Raw genomic sequence first — 26185 nt, 5'->3', positions numbered from 1 at the left:
CAGTACTACCACAGCTACCTTATTCACCAGATATCGCTCTGTGCGACTTTTTTCTACTTCCAAGAGTCAAAACGGCGGTCAAGGGACACCATTTTCAAACAACACAAGATGTCCAAAGGGCTGTGGCGAGGGTCTTGGAGGATATTGCAGAAGATGAGTTCCAGAAATGTTACCATCAATGGCAGAAGCGCTGGAAAAAGTGTGTGCAATCAGAAGGGAACTACTTTGAAGGAGACAACACTAAGCTTGACTAAAACGGTAAGCAACATTTTTTTCATATCAGTCTCATTACTTTATTGTCGCTCCTCGTAGTATAAAATAGACTGCAAAACTTTCTGTACTGTTGACTATTGGATAGACAATCCTCGTGACAGTGCACGAGCGCTAGCACTACCTGTGGCACGTGCTGGGTGGCCAATTAGAGCAAGAACAACCTCGTCAGTACATTCCGCAGCGGTAGGGCGTTTTTCTCTTCCAGATGCCACACGAAGCTCACCCGTGTTTTCGAATTTTATCGTCATCTTGTTTATACCATTTAATGATATCGAATCGCTCCTCACACCTTTCAGTGGTCGATTCTCTCTATGCAGCACTGTAATTGCTACCGTTCACATAAAACAGTTTCACTAACAGCACACGGTCTCCTTTCTCGATAGCCATACTGTTCACTCCCGTTATGGTCTGTCAGATGACGACGTAGATGTTCATATCGTCATATAAACAGAATACTGCTTCGAATTTTCATATGGTGGCTACAGCTGCAACTAATTTGTTTACCAGCTTAAATTGGTTTCACTTTAACATTTATTACAGACCACCTGCCTCCCTTAATCCTTGATGACTTCACCAACGGCGATGTATCCTCTACCAGGATAACTGTTCGTGTGACAAGGCCAGAATCGTGCTACAGTGGGTTGAGATGCATGGCAGTGAACTCGCGTTGACATCCTAGCCATACAATTCGCCTGATATGAACCTGGTGGTACACATTTGGAATACTATCTGGCGCCAGCTCCGCCCTCAACAACCATCGGCCCATAATTTACGGGAATTGCGTGACTTGTATGAATACATCTGGTGCCACACACCTCTTGAAGCCTATCAAGGACTTGGCGCCTTCATGATACGCAGAATCGCTGCTCTATCGCGTTCCCAATGTGGATACACTCTTAAGCAGCTGGTCATAATGATTTGGCTCATCGGTGTACGATAAGAAGTGGTGGTAAGCACCGTCCTGAAAGTATTTCGCCCAAATGATGTTTGTTATTAAGCCTATTAATTGGTCTTGCACAAATAGACTAGCGTGAACACCAAATACGAAGGTGGTTTTGTATGTCTGGTAAAAAATAAGAAAACAAGTTTGTTTCGTAAACAGCTCACCTTACTTCTGGACATGATCTCCTTTGAGGGATATACGCTGAGGTGACCATATCATGGGATAGCGAATCCACATATACGGAGGGCGATAGTATCGCGTGCATAAGGTATAAAAGGGCAGTGCGTTGACGAAGCGGACATTTGTAGTCACTACTCAGGTGAGTTATGTGCAAAGGTTTCCGACGTGATTATTGTCGCAATTAACAGATTTTGAACACGAAATGGTAGTTGTAACTAGATGCACGGCACATTCCTTTACGGAAATCGTTAGGGAATTCAATACTGCGAGATCCACAGTGTCGATAGTGTGCCAAGAATACCAAATTTCAGGTATTACCTTTCACAACGGACAACACACTATCGACAGCCTTCCCTTAAGGACCGAGAGCAACGGCGTTTACGTAGAGTCGTCAGTGCCAACAGACAAGCAACGCTGCATGAAATAACCGCATAAATCAATGTGGGACGTATGATGACCGTATCCGTTATGATAATGTGGCGAAATCTGGCGTTAATGCGCTTTGGCAGCGAATGCTTTTTCTAACAACACGACGTCGTGACCATATCGGTTGGAAAACCGTGGCTTGATCAGATGAGCCTCTATTTCAGCTGGTGAGAACTGAAGGTAGGGTTCGTTTGTGGCGCAGATCCCACCAAGCCATAGACCCATGTTGTAAACAAGGCACTGTGCAAGCTGTTGGTGGCTCCATAATGGTACGGGCTGTGTTTACATGGAATGAACTGGGTCCTCTGGTCCGACTGAACGGATCATTGACTGGAAATAGTTGTGTTCGGTAAATTGGAGACCATTTGCAGCCATGTTTCCAAACAACACTCCGCCATGTCACGGGGTCACAACTATTCGTGATTCGTTTGGAGAACACTCTGGGCAATTAGAGAGAATGGGCTCTAAATGGCTCTAAGCACTATGAGACTTAACATCTGAGGTCATCAGTCCCTTAGAATACTTAAACCTAATTAACCTAAGAACATCACACACATCCATGCCCGAGGCAGGACTCGAACCTGGGACCGTAGCAGCAGCGTGGTTCCGGACGGAAGCGCCTAGAACCGCTCGACCACAGCGGCCGGCTTAGAGAGAATGATTGGGCCATCCAGGTCGCCCGACATGCATCCCATCGAACATTTGTGGGGCATAATAGAGAGGTCATTTCGTGCAAAAAGCCCTGCAACGGCAACACTTTCGCAATCATGGACGGCTATACAGGCAGCAGGGCTCAATATTTCTGCAGGGAACTTCCTACGACGCGTTGAGTCCATGCCACATCTAGTTGCTGCATTACACTGGGCAAAACTAGATCCAACACGATATTAGGAGGTGTCCCATGACTTTTGTCACCTCAGTATATACGTGTTCCTGCGATCCTCCAGCTTTTTCATCTAATAGGAAAAATAGGTTCAGTCAAACGTCGCAGAATACTAGTTAACTGCAAATATCGTTTCCTTATTTGAGGAAAATTTCTTCCCAGCAAGTCAAAGCTTCAAGTCATGGAACAGGAAGAAGTCACTTGGTGTTAAGTACAGTAAAGAGGGCTAATGAAGAATCAATTCAAAGCCGAGTTCACGCACTGTCACCGTTGTTATCTCTGACATGTTGGATGGTACGTATTTTCCTGGTGAAAGAGCACTTTTTTCTGTGGCAACCTTGGTCTTTCCCCAGCCAACTCAAGTTTCAAACGATCCAAGAATGACAAGTAATAGGGTCCAATTATGGTTCTGCCCTGTTCCAAGTAGTCTTGATGATTATTCCCTGGTAATCCCAAAAAAACAGTGATCATCATCTTAACGGATGACAAAATGGTCTTTAAAATCAAAGCAATTACAGCCCTCGGTCACAAAATTTAGGCCTTTTGACCAGGTTTCGACACTTCTACTAGTGACTTCATCAGAAATTAAATATTCAAATTAGCATGTCACGTATAAGATAAATATCAAGCGAGAAAGGCTTTAGTCACAAAAATTTAAAAAAGAATATATGGACGGCGAGCCACTATGAGCTGCCGATATATACTATCTCACACTTCATTTAATTTGTATATCGACGACTAGTTATGAAATGGAAAGATGAAATACACGTAGGAATTAAAGCAGGATCTAGCGTACCATCAAATACTCTATTACATGCTGATGACCAGATAAATATGCAGGAAACAGAAGACAACTTACATGTTGAGCCGAAATGCAGGTTATTACAACTTAACTATATTTGCAACTAAGACAAGGATAATGGCTTTCAAAGGAAAGAAAATAATAAGAAACGAGAAAAATTTTAGAACAAGTATCGCACTTTCAGTTTTCTAGGATGTGACATTAGGTGTAACCGCGATAAAGACATTGAGAAGAAGGTTCATAAATGTCACGCTATCTGCGGAACAATTGGAAGAACTTTGGGAAGAAAGACAAGAAAAGAAACACATATGAATTTCTATAAAATTATGGCTGTATCCACTCTTGTATAACGTTCCGAATCATGGACAGTAACAAAAAAAGAAATGTCACGCATACAAGGAGCAGAGATATGTAAGAGGCTGTAATACAATGGATAAAATAATGAGCGAAACAATAAGATCAGTTTTAAAAATCTTTTCAGTTAATGACAAGGTAGAAGAAATGGAAAGGTATGGAAATGGAAAGATAGATGAAATGCATTGGAAAGATGGATGAAATGGAAGGATCATGTTGATAGAAAGACAGAAAATAGATTTCCAGAGAAGATAATGAATTATCGGCCGACTGGAAAGAGAGAATTAGGTAGACCTGTTATAGATGAATGGATGGATAATAGAGACCACAACAGATCACTACTACGCCTAATCCTTGGAAGTAGATGATGATGATGATTATGATGATGATGATGATAATCCAAAAATAAATGGCCATCAATGATAGTGTAGAGTCCGCGTGAACTTCATCCAATTCTGTTTTGATTTTTGCTGCTGTCCAACTCTTCGAATGAAAATGTTTAGTAACGGCACGAAACTTGGGTTTCTCTGTCTTAAATATCAGCCGACACTGACCATTTCAGACGGCTATCAATAACGCACAGTACGCTGTAAATTGTTGAAATACCTTATACGATCCTTGGAATAATCGAGCTTACCAATCACGAAGGCGCAACAAAAACGTTGCATGCTTTCTTGGAAATTTACCAGTCTTATGAAACCACCCTCGTATCTATAAAAATAAATAATGATTGTCGCACATTGAGTATCGCTCATTCCCCTGCGATATCAGAGAGACTGAAAGGAAAATCCCATAGCGTGAGAATGTTGGCTGTTTATCTAATCTGGCGTGAAGTGTGCGGGTTTCTACTGCTGCTTGTTGCGGCTGAGGTCAGGAGACAGACTGCAGCAGTATGGCGATGCGTGTGCTGCTGATGTTGCTGTTGCTGTGTCTGATCGCTGCGTCCAGGGCCTTGCCGCACGGCGCGCGGATCGTCAACGGCAGCGACGCCAACATCGAGGACTACCCGTGGATGGCCGTCATCCAGTACCGCAGCGACATCAAGTGCTCCGGCACCATCATCAGCGACACCTGGGTGCTGACCAACGCCGCCTGCGTGCAGAAGTTCGAGCCCACAGACTACTGGGTGCGGGTCGGCACAGCGGATCGTACCAATGGAGGACTTCTGTACAACGTCACGCGGAACGAATACAACCACAAGTTCAGCTCCAAAAAGAGGGACTACGACGTGGGCGCCGTTCAGATCGACGGCACTTTTACCTTCACCGACAGTGTGCAGGTACGGTGGCACTGTCATTCGTATCCATTTTGAGACTTGCAAGTGGTCATTCACAACATTTGTGGTAAAAGTTACTTAAGGGGGGTAGGACGTCAAACGGGCATACTTGGAGCAGGAGAGGCACCACAGGACATTTTAATTTCCACTGTCTATAACTTAACAAATAAATACATAAAACTTTGAAAACATGATCAGGAAGGATTCAGGGTTCATACTCATAGTAGTGGAGGCTCAAAAACGTAACAAAATACATTATTTTTACATGTGAAATTTCATCATTTTTTCTCTTACTACTGGCTGCATTTGTTGCTATAGGTACACTTTTCTTCCTAAGTAAGAGAGATTCTTCGATGAATTTTGCACAGCATACATACTTTAGTTACATGTGTATATGTGTATGAAACTCTAGAGTTTATTTAATTTATGAAAAAATAAATGAACTGATACATTTTAAACTTCTTGTTTAGAAAAAACTCAAATTTTATAGTTAATTATCTCAATTTTTACCACAGTTTTTAATAGATTTGGAAAATTCTAGAGTTTTATACACCTGTAAGTACTGCTTGTATGCTGTGCAAAATTCATCGAAGAATCTCTCTTATTTGGGAAGAAAAGTGTACCTACAGAAACAAATGCAGCTAGTAGTAAGTGAAAAATGATGAAATTTCACATGTAAAAAAAGGTGTTTTGCTACGTTTTTTAACTTCCACTGCTATGAGTGTGAGTTCTCAATCCTTCCTGGTCATGCTGACAAAGTTTTATGAATTTATTTGTAAAAGTATAGACAGCAGAAATTAAAATGTCCTGCTCCAAGTCGGCCCGTTTGACGTCCTACCCCCCTTGCATCATTATTTAAGTCTGCAAAGTTCACAGATTACAGACTCGAGTCCAAACTACGGAAGACATTTTTGTAATCGTAATTTTTCTGTAAAAGAATCAATACTTTCAGAGCATGTTGACACAATACCTCGACACGCAACCGTTCGCTTATAGAAAGATCTGTACAGAAAGACTGGAAAGTTGCACAAATCACACCAATACCCACGAAAGGAAATAAGAGTAATCCGCTGAATTATAGACCCCTATCACTAACGCCGATATGTAGTAGTATCTTGGAACATGTACTCTTCCCGAAATTATGAATCATCTCGAAGAAAAAGGTTTGTTGACAAATAGCGAACACGGATACAAAAAATATCGTTCTTGTGAAACACAACTAGCTCTTTATTCTCGCGAAGTAATAAGTGCTATCGACAGGGGACGTCAAATTGATTGCATATTTTTAGATTTCCAGAAAGCTGTTTCTCACCAGCGACTTATAATTAAATTGGGTGCCTATGGGGTATCGCCTCAGCTCTGTGACCAGATCCGTGATATCCTGTCAGAAACGTCACAGTTCGTTATAAGTGACGGAAAGCAGTCGAGTAAAACAGAAATAATATCTGCCATTCCACAGAAAGTGTTATAGGCCCTCTGATGGTCCTTATCCAAACAAACGATTTATGAGACAATCTGAGCAGTCCTGTTAGATTGTTTGTAGGTGATTCTGTCATTTACCGTCATGTAAAGTCATCAGATGATCAAAACGAATTGTAAAATAAGTTAGACAAGATACCCGTATGGTGTAAGAAGTGGAAATTTATTCTAAATCATGAAAAGAACACTAAAAAAATCTCCTAAATTTCAGTTACGCGGTAAATCATGCAAATCTAAAGGCTGGAAACTCAGCTAAATACTTAAGGATTACAATTACGGATAACTTAAATTGCAACGATCACATAAATTATGTTATAGGGAAAGCAAACCTAAGACTGCGATTTATTGGCAGAAAACTTAGAAAATGGAACAGGCCTCCGAAAGAGACTACTTGCACAACGCTTCTTTGTCTGTTCTGGAGTACTGCTCTGCGGTGCGGGATCCGCATCAGTTAGGATTGACGGACATCGAAAACGTTTGAAGACGTGCAGATCATTTTGTATTATCGCGAAACAGCGGACAGAGTGCTAGGATATGATACACGAATTGGGGTGGCAGTTATTAAAACAAAGGCGTTTTTCACTGCGGCAAGACCTTCTCATGAAATTTCAATCATCAACTTTCCTCTCAGAGCGTGAAAATACTTTTTCGCGTCCATCTACGTAGAATGAAATGGTCATGATAACAAAATAAGGGAAATCAGAGCTCGCATGGAAAGCTTTAAGTATTCGTTTTCCCCGAGCGCTGTTCCCGAGAGTGGAACGGTAGAGAAGTAACTTAAAGATGGTTCGATGAACCCTCTGCCAGGTACTTAATTATGAACTGCAGAATAGTCATAATGTAGATGGAGAATTGAGACGAAATGCTGTGGCCAATGCTGGCGATGTTTGCTATGGACCAAATAATTGGGTAGTCTTTCCTTGGGTTTAAGTTTAGATTACCATCTTTCTTCTTTTTCTTTGAAGGAATAAGTGATCCGCCTGTTCTGCCCACAGAGGAAGTTGTTATAAACGTTTCCTTGGTCTTTTGCTGTCTACTTTATTATTCGGTCTCTACGATAAAACTTTATTTGTTGTTGGTGAACAACGCAACCAGTCACAAATACTTTTAACATGTTTTATTTTAGTGCCATAACCAGTTTCGGTCTATCATGCCCATGAAAATATAACTAATATTTTCAGTTACATAGATGTTTTGATCAGTAGCATGTCGTCTGCTCCTACACTGCAAAAGGGCATTTGAATACTTAATGTAGCTTTATAAGTTGTTTCATAAATTAAAACAAGCTAATGTGGTTATTTATATGTAATGTGAAATAGTTTCCCGTAGATGTTGGTTCATATGGTTTTCCATGTCGATGTACGTGTTGTTGAATTGCAAATAGCACACATACCGTAAATAAATTACTGTACCGCACTTCGTAATATTCTTAATGCCAGTGTTTAGTGTCAATCACGTGCTATAGATTTTATGTTTTTGTTTGAAATGTAAAGATTATCATTAAGCGAAGATAGAAAGATATCATTCATTTCCTAGTGACCAAGGATGTAAACAGAAGAAAGGTGATGTGTGGGACGTGCAAATTAAAATACGTTAATAACAGAATAACATTTGCACTCTAAAAGTAAACTTATTATTAAAAGACGATAGGACAAACTGTTTTTGCTACGTCATCCTTTTTTTGTTACTCTAATCTTAGAGTGCAAACATTTTTCTGTTATTAACATATTGCATTTTGCACATCTCACATATCATCTTTGCCCTGCTTACATGCTTGGGCAATGGGAAATGAATGATGTCTTTGTATCTTTGCTTAATGATGATCTTTGCATTGTAAACAAAAACGTCACGTGCATAACACATGTCTCATGCTCAAAACTGACATTAAGTACATTATTAATTGTGCCACAGTAATCTATTAGCAATACGTGTGCTGCTTGTGATAGGGTGTTTGACTGTTTTCTGAAAATTGTATTAAATGATTAATTATGTCATTTTATACCCCTAAAATGCTTTTTTTCCTCTTGAGTTTCAGTATTCTTCTATAAAAACGGCAATTAAATTCAGTTAATTTGAAAGCCCGCTGAAACGCTCCATTCAAGTCATGTGATACCTGTGACGTCATTTGCTAGCTCACTACTGCTACTGTCTAACGGTTATTCACGCTGATGTCTTGTTTTGGTATTAACGTTTCGGAAAATGGGTTACAAATGCTGTGTAATACCATACTATACAAACACTTCTATATAAAAACTCCTGAAAAGTTGTTTTTGAGTGTTCCAGAGAATGAGAGGATGCATAAAATGTGGTTGCACTCTACCGGCAAATTACCATCACGTCGACGCAAAAGTTCATCAAATTAATTAAAAATGTGTTGCACTGTGAAGAACTAACCTTTGAGATACTCTCTCCCACTGTTACAAAGTAGAATAGCGTCATTCGACAAAATTAAACTCCTAGTGAAAATTGTCGCTGTACCCATCAAATTGTTCGGTAGCTCTGTAGTTAGAGTGGTAGACTGTCGAATTTTACGAGTCGATGTCCATAGATCGCTGGTTCGAATCTAACGCGAAAGAACATTTTAACTTATTTGTAAAACGACTCGACAGTCGTCTCATACGAGAACCAAATCACAATCACAAAATTTCACCACGCCGATCCGAAACAGAATATAATTGTGTTTTCCTTGCCGTTTACATGCGCTCACATTTGAAATCGCTGTTCACACACTTTACATTCAAGAAGATATTTTCTAGTTAATGTGACCAACACTATTTACTTTATGAGAAACAACGTTTTTATCTTCGTACTGTCCGGCTAGGATCCTTATGGTTTACACTTTTGCAGTTTCATCATGTTACATAAAGATGAAGTAAGTCTGTTTTAGACGTCAACCTTAGTTTACACTCACAAACATCACAGCCCTTACGTTTGTGTCACCTGCCTGTTGTACGCGCTTTATATCCCTCCGTACAACCTCATCGTCCTACACCTCGTTGTACTGTGACCGTATGGTGATACCTTCACTACTAGCAACGCTTTTCAAAAAAGTGAATTGTTTGTCCGCAAAGTAGATGCGTTTATCATCCGTTGTCCATTTCTCAGACTAAGACTAATGTGAAACTATATATACTACATCCCACAATCGAAATAACTGCTACAATGAGTTCTTGTTAACGTTATTTTTGTATTTCGTGTAGAACTTTTAAAAATATATGATCCTTCCCAGAATCGAACACCTGATCTCTTTCTTCACAGTCGGATGCGTTATACAGTATGTTGGGGCGCGGACTCTTGTTAGATATAAGTGTTCTCCTGAATTTCGTCTACAGAGGAAATCGGCACTTATTTTTGCCAATATGTTTTGCCAAGAATAATGTTATTGTGTTTTGGGTAGTAGCTCATGACTGATAATCGACAATCTGGTTATCATATACGGACATATTTGCAAAAGTTCTACAATTCCTTAGTTCTGAGCGAGCTTAATGATGTTGCAGAATGTCCGTCGTTGCACATATCGCCGATCTAAATGACCGGAGCATAAAAGCATCAACTTCCGCAAAGCCTCCACTATCGATGTTCAAAAAATTCCATTCCATTGTTACTTAAAAGTTGTAATTGCGTTTTTCATCACTAAATAGCTAAATTTCATTTTTATTTTATTTTATTGATTTATTTATTTATGTCAGGCAGCGTATATTGAAAATTTTACTTCATCGGTATCGTTCTTGATGCCAGATCCTTTTTAAGTGAGAATGAAATAATTCTGTTAAATGTTGTTCTGTCGGAACCATAACCAGGCAATATGTTTAAATTCCTTAGGATATCATACATTGAGCTACGAGATATGTTAATGCCTTAAGGTGAAACATCTGTCCACTTCTCTAGAACGTCCAATACTTCTGTTCATCAACTCGAAACAGTTGAGGAACAGAAGTGAGGAATGCGGGTCACAGGAATATATTGGCTGTTAAATATGCAATACTGTGTGTCAATGGTTTTTCACTGTGCACACTGTCATCCATATTATGCATCTTCAATGTGTTTGTTCACGTATCCTGTGTTTCTTCAGCGATGACATCTCATGGACAGGTGAGGTATACAGGGTGATTCAAAAAGAATACCACAACTTTAGGAATTTAAAACTCTGCAACGACAAAAGGCAGAGCTAAGCACTATCTGTCGGCGAATTAAGGGAGCTATAAAGTTTCATTTAGTTGTACATTTGTTCGCTTGCCATTTCAGCCAATAAAGTTTTTGGTCCCTTTTTCTTCGAAGGTGCTACTGTAACTGGACTACAGTATCTGGAGATGTTAGAGAATTGGCTGTTCCCTCAGCTCGAACAAGAAGCACAACAATTCGTATTTCAACAGGATGGAGCGCCACCACATTGGCACTTATCTGTCCGTAACTACCTGAACGTCAACTACCCGAGGCGATGGATCGGCCGCCAGGCAGCCCGTGACAGAGCACTTCATCACTGGCCTCCAAGAAGCCCTGATCTTACCCCCTGCGATTTTTTCTTATGGGGGTATGTTAAGGATATGGTGTTTCGGCCACCTCTCCCAGCCACCATTGATGATTTGAAACGAGAAATAACAGCAGCTATCCAAACTGTTACGCCTGATATGCTACAGAGAGTGTGGAACGAGTTGGAGTATCGGGTTGATATTGCTCGAGTGTCTGGAGGGGGCCATATTGAACATCTCTGAAATTGTTTTTGAGTGAAAAAAAAAACTTTTTAAATACTCTTTGTAATGATGTACAACAGAAGGTTATATTATGTTTCTTTCATTAAATACACATTTTTAAAGTTGTGGTATTCTTTTTGAATCACCCTGTATTTTACCATTTCAACATGCACTTGAGAATAGCTATAAAGCCGAAATGATGACTGCGTAAAATGAATGAACACTTAACATTCAAATAGCGGAAATTTCATTTAAAGAGTTTATATTGAGTTTTAAACAGGTCACAATAACTTGTGCGGGAGTCGAGTAACTTTTTCACACTGAGGAGGACTTGCTACATTGGTGGTTAAATGCCCCTCTGTCTACCCTTAGGATCCCTGCAACATCTGTGATGCCTAGCAACAGTCGGTCTTGCGTATCCCCCCAAGCTATGTGGTACAAATGTAAGACAATGGGGTTCAAAGTATCGTCTGGCCGCCCAGAATAGTAAACCATTTCACGAAAGGTATTCCTAACGTAATCTAGGCAACAATGTAAATGCGTAAAGTAGCTGGAATAGTTCAGACGGGCGTTCGATCTCTCGTGGTAGGTGTATATCACAAGAAAAACACTGAGAATTGTTGGTCAATATGTTATGGAAGTTCCTCGTTGTATTATCAGAAAACATCTATAACTAATATATTACAATTTTAGGTTACATCTTTTCTGTATCTAGAATATAGGTTAGGGCCTACTATTTCTGTACATTATATTAACATCATGTTCAACTCACAGTTCCAGTTTACATCTTTTCTACATCCACAATTTCAGTACATTACACCTATAACCAGTAGATTACAATTTCATTCATCTGCAAGCCGTATTTTAGTGTTAAACCAATTTTAAATCACCTCTTGTTTCACACACAGTTGCTGACTAGCAAAATCTCGCATACGACGCTACGCTATAGTGTGCACTTTATCATCGAGTATGAAGCGTTCATCGTCTTTTGCCAGGCGTGCTCTTTTCCATTAGATCTAAAATAGTTGTCATGAGTGGCCTCCCGAACTGTTCTAGATGCTTTCAGAGTAATATGTCAGCATTGCTTTCCAAGATGGATTGTCATGCCCACTACTTACAAAACTGTACTTATCCCAATCACTTGTTAGATGAACGAAGTCTCCTCCAGTAATGATAGTGTATTTGAGGAACATACCTACTAGCGAGCTGAGGTTTTCTCGAAAGTTTGCGGCTACATATGTGGGGTGAGTCTGGTGGGCGGTAGAAGGATCCAGTTACAAATTTAAGCTCACTCTTGATACTGAGACTTTGTCTTACATGTAGCATCAATTTCTGTCACGGTACAGAGTTTCCTGTCTACTGCGATTGTTGTGTACACCAAAGAAGCTTGGTATCAAACATGAGCGTAGCAGGAAAACCCCCTACCACAGACATTATTTATTGTTATTGAGGTGGTTTGCTAACCACTGAGCAGTTAATTAGCTTCGTCACAGCGAAAAGCTGATATAGTGGAACCACTACAGAATAATGTTGGCAGAAATACAATTAACAGTGTTTAATTAGAGATTGTGTATGTTATGTATCTTCAAAGTCCGGTTCACTAACTATGGCGGTTCGTGCAAGTCCAGGCACGGTCGGGGATTACCAGCTCTACTGGTTTTTAGGAAGTGTTGGGGTTGTTTTGGGGAAGGAGACCAGACAGCGAGGTCATCGGATTAGGGAAGGACGGGGAAGGAAGTCGGCCGTGCCCTTTGAAAGGAACCATCCCGGCATTTGCCTGGAGCGATTTAGGGAAATCACGGAAAACCTAAATCAGGATGGCCAGACGCGGGATTGAAGCGTCGTCCTCCCGAATGCGAGTCCAGTGTTTAACCACTGCGCCATCTCGCTCGGTCTGGTTTTTAGGAAGTCTTCAAACTGTGATACGTTGTTGCTGGTAACACTCTCTCATCCCTGCTTTCCTGCTTCATTCTCTCGCTTGTTTATGAACAATTTGTCGCTTAGCACTTCCACCAGCGATGACAACTCGCAACAAATGGTACTCAAATTTACAACGCAACTCGCTACTATGACGTTTAATGCTCGCACTGACTACGACGTTCACAGCAGAGCCCTCAGAACACAACTGAACGCTCATTAGCTGTCGGAGAATGCGTGACTTAGATGCGCAGAACAATCCTAAACTCGACAGCCGTCATTCGTGACTCCAAATACAGTATTACGATGATGATAATGCGTGGTAAAGTGGTTACGCAGTTCTATCTGTGAACACTGGTCTGTTCCTGAATCAGAGCAACGATGAACTCACTTAACTAGTAGTAAGTGCGGTCTGGCTTTGTTGGCGGTGATAATATTACGTAAGTCCTCGCACTCTCTGTTCATACACGTGTACAGTGGCATCCGGCGTGTACTGAGATAGCGTGAGAGACTGGAGACACTGACTGATGAATGTAACTGTGCATCCCCTTAAACCCGCGTTTGGCGAATGAATGTTCATTTGCGAACTATTTTCATGACGCCAGGTGAAAGCATGATGTAGTCCGCGCTTTTAGCGCCCTCTATAGCATCGGAACTTAGCTATGTGGCGCCACTCTGAAGTTTCACCTTGCCATGCGTCCTCTGTGTATGTGGCTATATACCGAAAGTACCGGCGGACTCAGCAGCGACGAATAAACTGCCTCCTTTTCCCATTAACCTATAATTTCGATATATGCTTGTATTCCCCCCAAAAATCTCACTGCGGTTAATTTAGGGTTTTAGCAACTATCTGCACCTGGTGTTATATGAACTCCACTGGTTTTTAGGACGTCTTCAAACTGTGATACATTGTTGTTAATTCTTTGGCAGTTGATCACTAGGATTTTGAGCATCACATCTGTTGAGGGGCATTTCATTGGATCGTACATTTATATGAGTACGAGAGCTACCATTTTTTTTTCAAGGGCCGATCGGTCGCGAAATGGAAACTTCAGTGAAAATCAAAAATGTTTTATTTACAACATTTAGCTACACACTGCAGCAACTTCTCCACAAAGTCGCTTCTGCGAATTAGACATTTGTATTAGTGTGGTACCATCTTTTCAATGCCCTCATCATACACGTGTACTGTGCTTTCAGTCAGTTCTCTATACTGGTGTATGGCCTGTCGCGAATGAAACAGGAAAGCAGGGATGAGATAGTGGTACCAGAGGTATCCTACAGCACACTTCGTCAGACGGCTTTGGGAGGATTAACGAAATGTAGATGTAGAAGGTCTGCAGTATGTGTGCCAAAATGCTGTCATCGCAGCCAGCGTTTCATGTGAGCAGTGAGGTTAAAATCCGAAAGAGCCAAGTGCGGCTGTATTGTGGGTGATCAAACACTTCCCATCAAAAACGCTGCAGGAGCGTCTTAGTTGCAGCAGCAGTGTGCAACAGAGCATTGTCGTGAAGAAAGACAATGCTTGATGACAACATTCCTCTTCACTTGTTCTCAATTGGCCTCCGTAGACGTTAAAGAGTCACGGTGTTTGAGGCTGCGGTGATGGTCATGCCACATTGCATGAATTGCACCAACAAAAGTCCTTTTTGGTCCCAGTACACAGTAAACATACACCTTCTGATGGAGGATATTGGCTTGCACTTCTTTGGTTTACTCTGGGAATGTGAATGCACCCGCTGTTTAGATTGCTCTTTTGTTTCTTCATTTTTGAAATGATCTCATGTTTCGTCCCCTCTGACAGTTTTGTTGAAAAAGTCTTCTGCTTCATCGTGGTAGCGCTAGAGAAACGTTCAGGCAGTGCCCATTCGCTGTGTTTTCTGATGGTCATACAGCATCATGGGAACCCATCTCGCTCAGAAGTTGCAGAACTCAATTCTCTCACTCACGATGGTATAGACATATGACCTTGAAATTTCGGGAAACAAATCAATCAACACAGAAATTGTGAACCGACCGTTTTCTCGAATAGCCTGATCCACTCCCTTCCCTGACCGCCTGTATCGTGAATGTCTGTACGTCTTACTTCAAAGTTGCGGCACCACTGCCGCAGTTTGCTATCACTCATGAAAGTTTCGATGTACACATTACTCATTCGTCAATGAATTTCGGCTGCATTGCAGCCCTCAACACGAAGAAGTCGAATGAGAGCACTCACTTCACACTTGGCAGGAGACCCTGTTCTTCTGCGCACTCAGAACTGACACGTGCAACGTGACGCGTTGGTTGGGCGTACTAGAGACACGGTGCAACTCATCTGCACAAAGATTCATTGGATTTTCACTGCAGTTTTAGTTTCGTGACCGATTGGATCTTGAAAAAAAGTAGCCCTTGTACTTCAGGGGTTCCATAGCTATCATTATGTAGACTAATCTAAAAACCCTTGTGTGCACTACACATTCAGCTACCTGTGTGGGAGCCTCTGACATTTATGAGGACCCTACAGCTCCCAACCCTTAACGGTAAATATAGGTAGGATGTTTGAAGATGAGGGAATCATACTGAAAACTGTACGGAATGGGATGGAATAGCCCCTGTGCAAGTATCAGAACAACATGTTAAAATGTTACCAGCTTTTAAGCAGTTTGAAAACAAGTCGTTACCCACCAAGGTATTGTTCAAATGGTTCAAATGGCTCTGAGCACTATGGGACTTAACATCTGAGGTCATCTGTCCCCTAGAACTTACAAGGGAACCTCCCCATCGCACCCCCCTCAGATTTAGTTATAAGTTGGCACAATGGATAGGCCTTGAAAAACTGAACACAGATCAATTGAGAAAACAGGAAGAAGTTGTGTGGAACTATGAAAAAATAAGCAAAATATACAAACTGAGTAGTTCATGGGAAGATAGGCAACATCAAGGACACTGGGACCGCAGGAGCGCCGTGGTCTCGTGGTAACGTGAGGAGCTGTGGAACGAAAGGTCCTTGGTTCAAATCTTCCATCGGGTGAAAACCTTAATATTTTATTTTCAGTTTATGTGACAAACTCTTATGTTTTCATCACTTTTTTGGGAGTGATTATCACATCCACAAGAAAACCTAAATCGGGCAAGGTAGAAGAATCTTTTTACCCATTCGCCAAATGTACAAGTTAGGTGGGTCGACAACATATTCCTGTCATGTGACGCACATGCCGTCACCAGTGTCGTATAGAATATATCAGATGTGTTTTCCTGTGGAGGAATCGGTTGACCTATGACCTTGCGATCAAATGTTTTCGGTTCCGATTGGAGAGGCACGTCCTTTCGTCTACTAATCGCACGGTTTTGCGATGCGGTCGCAAAACACAGACACAGACACTAAACTTATTACAGTGAACAGAGACGTCAATGAACGAACGGACAGATAATAACTATGCAAAAATAAAGAAAGTAAAACTTTCACTCGTGGGAAGACTTGAACCAAGGACCTCTCCTTCTGCAGCTGCTCACGCTACCACGGGACCACGGCGCTCCTGAGTTCACGTTCTCCTTGATGTTGCCTATGTGGCCCATGGACTACTCAGTTTGTATATTTTGCTTATTTTTTCACAGTTCCACACAACTTCTTCCTGTTTTCTCAATCGATCTGTGTTCAGTTTATCAAGGCCTATCCACTGTGCCAAGTTATAGCTAAATCTGAGGGGGGTGCGATGGGGAGGTTCCCTTGTTAGAACTACTTAAACCTACGCTACTGGCCATTAAAATTGCTACACCACGAAGATGACGTGCTACAGACGCGAAATTAAGCCGACAGGAAGAAGATGCTGTGATATGCAAATGATTAGCTTTTCAGAGCATTCACACAAGGCTGCCGCCGGTAGCGACACCTACAACGTGCTGGAAAGTTTCCAACCGACTTCTCATACACAAACAGCAGTTGACCGGCGTGGCCTGGTGAAACGTTGTTGTGATGCCTCGTGTAAGGAGGAGAAATGCGTACCATCACGTTTCCGACTTTGATAAAGGTCGGATTGTAGCCTATCGCGATTGCGGTTTATTGTATCGCGACATTGCTGCTCGCGTTGGTCGAGATCCAATGACTGTTAGCAAAATATGGAATCGGTCGGTTCAGGAGGGTAATACGGAACGCCGTGCTGAATCCCAACGGCCTCGTATCACTAGCAGTCGAGATGACAGGCATCTTATCCGCATGGCTATAACGGATCGTGCAACCATGTCTCGATCCCTGAGCCAACAGATGGGGACGTTTGCAAGACAACAACCATCTGTACGAACAGTTCGACGACGTTTCCAGCAGCATGGACTATCAGCTCGGAGACCATGGCTGCGGTTACCCTTGACGCTGCATCACAGACAGGAGCGCCTGCGATGGTGTACTCAACGACGAACCTGCGTGCACGAATGGGAAAACGTCATTTTTTCGGGTGAATCCAGGTTCTTTTTACAGCATCATGATGGTCGCATCCGTGTTTGGCGACATCGCGGTGAACGCACATTGGAAGTTGTAATGACACATTCCTATGCAGAGACATACAATATCTTAAAAGCTGCGCCAAAGATAAATTGAGAGGCATGTATATTATAATCTTTGTAAAGTTCAGATTGGATTCTCTTTTGTTTGATACTCCAAGGAGCTAAGGGACACTTTCGATTGTTGCCTTGTGGAGGATGGACGTGATTTTGGGACTGTGCGGAAAGGCAGCCATATAGTTAGTAATTATGGTTTGTGCGACGAGCACAGCAAGTCTTATTGTGTTGTGAATAAAAAGTAGTGAAAAGTATCGAAGTGTTACGAAAATTATTTATAGCGACGTAGCATTGTATTCCTTGGTTTCCACCGTCTTCGTGAAGTGAACCGATGCCGACTCATGATGGTACACACGGTCAACAAAGAGAAGAACATCGATGGCGACTGATGAATTAATATTGTGGCAGAAGGACTAATTCTACGTCTAAGGTGAGAACTCTGATTAAATCAACAATGACGTGGAATTTAAAATGTAAAATGTTTTTTATTTATTTCGCCACACTGGCGACTGTGACAGGACAGTGCTGGTGGAACAAAGAGTAAGTACTTCATTGTTGTACTACAAATGTACTTGTACTAATTACTGTTTCTCTGTTACATGACGCACATGGAAAATGACGAATAAGGTGAAACAATATTAACTGTATAAACGGATGGCACAATAACCAGAAGAAACAAGGACAAGGATTTACAAACCTAACGTAATCGTGAGTGACGCAGCTCAGCCGTAATTAAGGTAGGAAAGCGCAAACGCATGCAGCGGCTGCACCTGGCTTAGCTCCACTTAAAGCAGAACATTTTCCTTTCCATATTAAAATTCTGGTAGTGTTTGTGGCAACACACAATTACACTTTGATAATTACTTTTTTATGTTCAACAATCGCAGAATTAGAAGACGTAGTGCACCATCTTGTAAATTTCCGACGCGCTACAAATAACAATCGCGAGATATTTTTATTAATTCAACTGCGAGAGAGTTTAAAGATTTAGATTCAGTAAAGTACAGATAAAAATAATATCTCCACAATGGAATCGGAGAACTTTAATTTGACAAATGTTCATGGACGCGTCACCGATTCCGATAATAGTGACGTAAATGATGACGCAATTAGTTTTTCAGCACAACATAATGTAGAAGTAAATACAGTTCAATTGCACTCGACAGGGATTAACAATAACGAACCACTTGCAAATGAAACCTTGTACACAGTCGATGAAGCATCGATTACCAGATCAGATGAAAATATTTCGCGTGAAATCAGTGAACCTAGCCCGGTTTCGATTCAATCAGACCGTGGCAGAGAAACAATGGCAACAAATAATGGCATAAATACAAACACACAAGCTCCGTCAGTTACGCTCGAGGCATTATATAGTCTGATGTCAAACGTGTGCGAGCAATTATCTGATTTAAAGATCAGTCACAACACAACGAACACAAAACTGGCGAATCTAGAGATCAGTCACAACACAACAAACACAAACATGGAAATTGGGTTCCAACAGCAGTTTTCAAGTGTAAACACGCAATTTGAAAATATGCACAAACATTTTGATCAACGCTTAAATAAACTCACCAATGAAATCGATCAAAAGATCGAAGACAAAGTCATCAAAACAGTCAACAGTGTATACAATGTATTGGCAAATGATTTAGAAAAGAAATTGTCAGATCTTACAAACAAACAGGAACAGGAACTGTCAGAAATCGTAGAAATACACAATCAAACACAAATGGTACAAAAAGATATACATGAAAACGTACAGGCTATTCAATTAAATTTAACTAGAGTACAGTCCGCATGTGAAGAAATACCTGACCAAGTTAATAAAGTTAACGAAGAAGTCGGTCTTCTGAAACAGGAGACTGGACGTATCAAGGCGGACATTATCAAAATAAATGAAACTTTAGAAACCGTTAATGTAAATGAATCAATAACTGACCGGGAAACAAAACTTTTTGAAAAATTAGGTAATGAAATCAAAGTAGCCGAGGACAGAATACGCAAGGAAATTGCTGGTAGACTGAATGTTTCAAATGACTTGCCAACGTCAAGCAACAGGCAGCGCGACACTTATTCGCCCGTGTCAGATTACGATGTCAATAACGCAGAACATCACGCGCCCAGTCCGGCGTATGTGCACGCACCGGCAGAGGCAAACAATGGCTATTCGCCAAACGCGGTGCTGCAACAGGCAGTAGGCGTGTCGCCTTGCATCTCGACGATTCTAGTCGATGAGAGCCTGTTGAAACATAGACAGTTTCCAGTTTTCTCCACAGAATCCAGAAAAACTCATCCAGTCGTATTTGTAAGAGCATTTAAAAATGTCTTACCAAGAAACTGGACTGAGGCACAGAAGATTAGATATGTAGTAGGCTTCACACAAGGCGACGCACTTTTGTGGGCCACAGACATGGCTGAACAGTGCGTCACCTACGAACAATTTGAACGAGCTTTCTTGGAGAAATATTGGTCTGCTGGGGTCCAAGAAAGACTGCGACGTGAGGTATTCAACCCACAACCGTTCAACCTCAAAAACGGCGGGTTGAGAAAGTATTTCGAAAAGTATTTGAATAAGACGCGCTATTGGAACAATCCAATACCGCACGTAGATGTTCTCAAAATTCTGAAAAACAGACTACCCGCGAACTTACGCGAAAAATTGGTAACCATACCGGAGAACGACCTTGAATACTTTCTTTCCGTGCTTGACTCAATTGATCTAATATACGAAGAAGAGCCGAGCACAAGTAATCGGAATGAACATTCCGGAACCAATCAAAACAACGGTAACGGATATCATTTTAATGGCAGTGGACAAAACCCACACAGTTGGCATCCGTATGCGACAAGGCATTAAACAAAAAGTGGCAGTTGTTGTATGAGGGCCCTTTCATTATAATAGACAAACCTCACCCAGGATGTTATCTGTTAGGTAACACACGAACGGGCAAGGTGAAAGGGTTATACCCCCACAAGGATATCAGGGAATTTTTTCATTAAAGGTTATATGTTATTTTAGCAAAATTGAAATTATACAACCTTGGATCACATAGTAAAATTGCTGTCATTAACCTAAGAAACTTGCGAACAACTGGGGGCATATGCCAGCTTAAAAACGCATATTTAACCAAACCTAATGAAACATGTGTTACTGTGAGTCTTAACACTATAAAATAAACCATACGGTACTTTTGTAGTCTAACTCAGTTATTTAAGAGAGGGGAACAAAGACAAATTAGCGCGAAGGTCAGAGTTTGTTCGCTTGAGACGAGCAACAAACCACACGTCGAAGTTGCAATCCAACGCTCAGCTAATGAGCACGTGATAGCTGCATGTCAAGACGAGGTCATTGGCCGCGCTGTAGGCAGCGAGCCGGGGAGAAATCTTCCCCCCTTCCCTGTCCGATCAGCTGAGCGTATACAAAGCGCGAAGGCGCATGCGCAGTCGAGTCCAGACGACACGTGACTCATATTACACGATGGCGGCTATCACGAATAATGTTCACCAACAATGCAGAGTTTTCCCCCGCGCCTACAGTCCAGTCGTGGTACGTAAGCGCGCATGCGCGGAACGTTTAAAAGTTTTGAGACCATGCTTACTATGAGACACAGAAACGAAATCCATTCAAAAACAAGAAAGAAAACGGTACACAAGTCTTGTAAATAGTAACTTAGAAAATTTAATTATAAGCTGGTATTACGTAATAAAAGTGAACATCCAAGTACATACTGGTCATGGAGGGTATTGTAATATAATATTATACTGAGTAAAATCTTAGCTTGTACGGAAGGAGAAAGAAAATAAAAAAAAATAAATAAATAATGCAGATATATAACCGGAAGAAAGGCTATGTACACGAGAACAACACACAATTACATATAGGGAAAAAGCAGCAAAGAGGAAAGAAAAGAGATAACGCATACATTTACATTACACAGTAGCTAGCGATTTTCAGAATGAACAACAAGGCAAACGCGTTAATTTTTGTGACTAAGGAAAAGAATGACAAGCTTTAAAATAGGAAAATAATAAACAGATCTATGCAGCGTGAGTAATGAACTGAATCGCTCTCAAAACAAATACCTAGGATTTATAGAGAGAGAAACACATTAACGTTAGGAAACATCTAAAGCACTCAGCAAACAACTTTGTAGAATATATAAGCTATACACGAGGTTACATGCACGAAAGCTAAAGTGTAAAGGAGGAAAATAAGGAATGTTGCGCATTAATGGACTGTAAGGCAGTTATGTATGTAAGAAGAAATATTTAGTTGTAAGTATTATTAATATGAGGGGACGATGCTCAGCACACCCTGAATTATTTTGGAATATTGAAGGAATGGTGCAGGGTACCGAAAAAAGGGCCCCACCAGCAATGTGTATATTATAGTGGTAGATATTTTTTTTGTGTATAAACGTATGTATGAATGTGTGAAAGGCGAAAGAAGCTCTGTACATGTACGGAACTTAAACAACGTAGAAGTGTATAAGGAAAATTAAACTGTAAGACAACCACTTATAAACATGTATACCTAACGTCAAGAAACAACTTAATTAAAACCGTAAGACTCTTCGAGTTTACGAGAAAATACGAAAAACCTGATACAAAGTGCAACATTAGCGATTCTTCACTCAGGTATGCAGAAGGAAGGTATGAATTACTTTACACACTTGAAATATGAAATGATAAATCATGTCAAAATTATATCTTTCAAACATATAAATATTAACAGTCACAAAGAATGAAAATGATATCGCCGCTATACGAGAAACAGGTAAGTAGCGTGATCGACGACCTGTAAGCAAAGGAATCGTCTATAAAATGAATTATGAACAAAAACGTCATACAGAATTTCATGCTGCACTGAAGCTATGAAAGTCTGATTATTCGTGTACATAGATTTTCATGACAACCGATGCATTAAAATGTCTGTATTTTTTTCTCCCATGATAACACAAGACGCCTATAAGCGCACTTTAATTGAAGATGATACACGCACACAAGGGCGTGCTGCTATTATGAAACACTGTACATATTAATAGTAGCTACACCCTGAACTTCAAGATTTTATGTTTATATGCCTATGTTAATGTAGGAAATTTTATTAGAGGTAATGATTTACAAGCACACCAGAACGTGCTTAAGCACAAAACACTGTACATATTAGGTTATTCTGCATATAAATAATTATTTCGTGCATTTTCAGATTTTATAGGTAAAAACCGTAGCATACACGTAGTCGTTGCCATTACCCTAAGTAGAAGGTAGAAAATTCCCTTCCCAAGGTGCAGTGGAGCGGCTACAGGTGTATTCTCTGCATGCTGATGCATGTCGTTGCGTATGAAGAATACGTAACGGAGGTAAACCTTAACATATACTCGAGTTCAAGAAGGAAAACAAAGGACTTGTTCCTTCTAACTGATTAATGGAAAAAGGTGTGTGTGTCAGTAAAATCCAAGACGAAGAAGCCACTTCGAGTGGTCAAAAATTTTTCAATTTTCGTCGGTAGTTTTTTCCTGTAATTAATGTAACCAATGTATTGTATGTGTTATATGTTATTCCATTGTATGTGATGTATTTTGTATTTCATGCCAAGTCCCGTGACTTACAAATTATGTACATTGACCAGAAGTATTGAGGGGAATGAATCTCAGTACAGTAGGTAAAAGGGGTTAATGCGAAAAAAAAAGTGAAGTGAAAAGAAAGTTTCGATCGCAATACTCGCGGTTAAAGTGGTGTGTGTAGAAATTAAAATTGTGCAAAGTAGTGCTACATTGCAAGTGTCAGCGAGCCTAAGCAAGTGACATCGAAAATTGAAGTTTGTATCGTCAAACGACCCATGGCGTCACAAAAGAAAAGACAATGCCAAACAAGTTTGACATGGTACGCTTCTTACCAGGAGCTGCATCGACGGGATCGTCCTCCGCCTCGCACATAGTGTGGTGTGTTCTTCGGGGCACATATTCCAATGTACCTCGTCGTATCCAGTCTAAATACTGGAAGGAAGTACAAAAAGCACACGCATACTGAGGTTCGGAAGTCTCGACGGTACCCGCACGTCGGTGTATATTCAGTGCACTGGCGCGCGCATTCAACCAACGTCGCCCGCTAACGGACGACCAAACAATCAGGCGCGCGTATCACACGCCCATATTCAACACTGCGGATAGCGAACAAAGCTCGTCGCCCCAGAATAAATACAGAAAGCAAGACAAGGACTTAATTTTCACCTCTGATGAGGAAGGAAACATTTGCATGTAACGTTGTATTCATTGTATATTTTATTGTACAAACTTTACTATATGATGTCATTTTCTCAGTATTGACCAGAACTTTGTATATTAGGATTAAGGTTTGTAAATATTAGCATAAGTATACCAAAAAACTGACACACACTCAGTAATACCAAAGAATTCAAAGTGCCATGAAAATGAGACAATAAAAATGAAATTTGTAAATAAACGACCCCCAAACCTATCAATTGCACAGTCGACTACTGTATCCTGTCAATCAAATAAAATTTTCTAGTGACAGTATACAGTAGGGGGGCAGTTGTAATGACACATTCCTATGCAGAGACATACAATAGCTTAAAAGCTGCGCCAAAGATAAATTGAGAGGCATGTATATTATAATCTTTGTAAAGTTCAGATTGGATTCTCTTTTGTTTGATACTCCAAGGAGCTAAGGGACACTTTCGATTGTTGCCTTGTGGAGGATGGACGTGATTTTGGGACTGTGCGGAAAGGCAGCCATATAGTTAGTAATTATGGTTTGTGCGACGAGCACAGCAAGTCTTATTGTGTTGTGAATAAAAAGTAGTGAAAAGTATCGAAGTGTTACGAAAATTATTTATAGCGACGTAGCATTGTATTCCTTGGTTTCCACCGTCTTCGTGAAGTGAACCGATGCCGACTCATGATGGTACACACGGTCAACAAAGAGAAGAACATCGATGGCGACTGATGAATTAATATTGTGGCAGAAGGACTAATTCTACGTCTAAGGTGAGAACTCTGATTAAATCAACAATGACGTGGAATTTAAAATGTAAAATGTTTTTTATTTATTTCGCCACAAAGTTTATTCGTCATCGCCATACTTGTGTATCACCCGGCGTAATGGTATGGGGTGCCATTGGTTACACGTCTCGGTCACCTCTTGTTCGCACTGACGGCACTTTGAACAGTGGACATTACATTTAAGATGTGTTACGACCCGTGTCTCTACCCTTAATTCGATCCCTGCGAAACCCTACATTTCAGCAGGATAATGCACGATCGCATGTTGCAGGTTCTGTACGGGCCTTTCTGGATACAGAAAATGTTCGACTGCTGCCCTGGCCAGCACATTCTCCAGATCTCTCAGCAATTGAAAACGTCTGGGCAATGGTGGCCGAGCAACTGGCTCGTCATAATACGCCAGTCATTACTCTTGATGAACTGTGGTATCGTGTTGAAGCTGCATGGGCAGCTGTACCTGTACACGCCATCCAAGCTCTGTTTGACTCAATGCCCAGGCGTATCAAGGTCGTCATTACGGCCAGAGGTGGTTGTTCTGGGTACTGATTTCTCATGATCTATGCTCCCAAATTTCATGAAAATCAATCACATGTCAGTTCTAGAGTAATATATTTGTCCAATGAATACCCGTTTATCATCAGCATTTCTTCTTGGTGTAGCAATTTGAATGGCCAGTAGTGTAACTAACCTAAGGACATCACACACATCCATGCCCGAGGCAGGAATCGAACCTGCGACCGTAGGGGTCGCGCGGTTCCAGACTGAAGCGCCTAGAACCGCTCGGCCACATTGGCTGGCCGAACGTATTGTTGTTTTGCCTTCTTGGTCAGTGAGACGAAAGTATGTTATTAACAATGAAGAGTGCTGACATGTACGTTTTCTTCGTTTACATTCTGAATTCGTGAGTTCAATAGCAAAATATCAAATGAAAATGTTGTGATTTTCATCTTTGATCGCAGCCAATTACTCTGTCGACGGAGGCGCCACCGGACGGTGCTCTGGTAACGGCGATGGGTTGGGGCACGCTTTGGAATGGTGGCTACCCTGCAGAGGTGTTGCAGGCGGTGGACCTGTACGTGGTCAACTGGGACGAGTGCAGCGAAGTAGACATCTACAGCGGCAAGCTGACGGAGCGCCAGTTCTGCGCCGGCTGGTCTGGCGGCGGGAAAGGCACCTGCGGTAGGGACAAGGGCGGTCCAGCGGTGCTCAACGGCGTACAGGTGGGTATCACCTCCTGGAGCAACGGCTGCGCCATGCCCGGCTACCCCAGCATCTTCACCAGCATCGTGCAGGTGCGCGACTGGATCACGGAGACAACTGGCGTCTAGACTATGACATGAAAGAACCAGCAAAGTCATATGGAAATTGTCGTAACTAAACTATGATGAATAAAATAT

The 26185-nt window shown here is 41.3% G+C and overlaps 1 protein-coding gene across 1 annotated transcript; it reads left to right on the top strand.

Annotated features, from left to right (window-relative positions):
• The first annotated feature begins 4731 nt into the window (after window positions 1-4731).
• Window positions 4732-26185, top strand: LOC126252071 (trypsin-2-like). The gene is made up of 2 exons (XM_049952918.1): window positions 4732-5140; window positions 25748-26185. Exons 1-2 carry the CDS (start codon window positions 4754-4756, stop codon window positions 26114-26116), a joined length of 756 nt encoding a protein of 251 aa, XP_049808875.1. The 5' UTR covers window positions 4732-4753; the 3' UTR covers window positions 26117-26185.

Source organism: Schistocerca nitens, chromosome 4 (genome assembly GCF_023898315.1).
Source record: "Schistocerca nitens isolate TAMUIC-IGC-003100 chromosome 4, iqSchNite1.1, whole genome shotgun sequence".
NCBI lineage: Eukaryota > Metazoa > Arthropoda > Insecta > Orthoptera > Acrididae > Schistocerca > Schistocerca nitens.
Note: the sequence above shows the minus strand (reverse complement) of the source record. Positions and strands in the feature narration are given on the sequence as shown.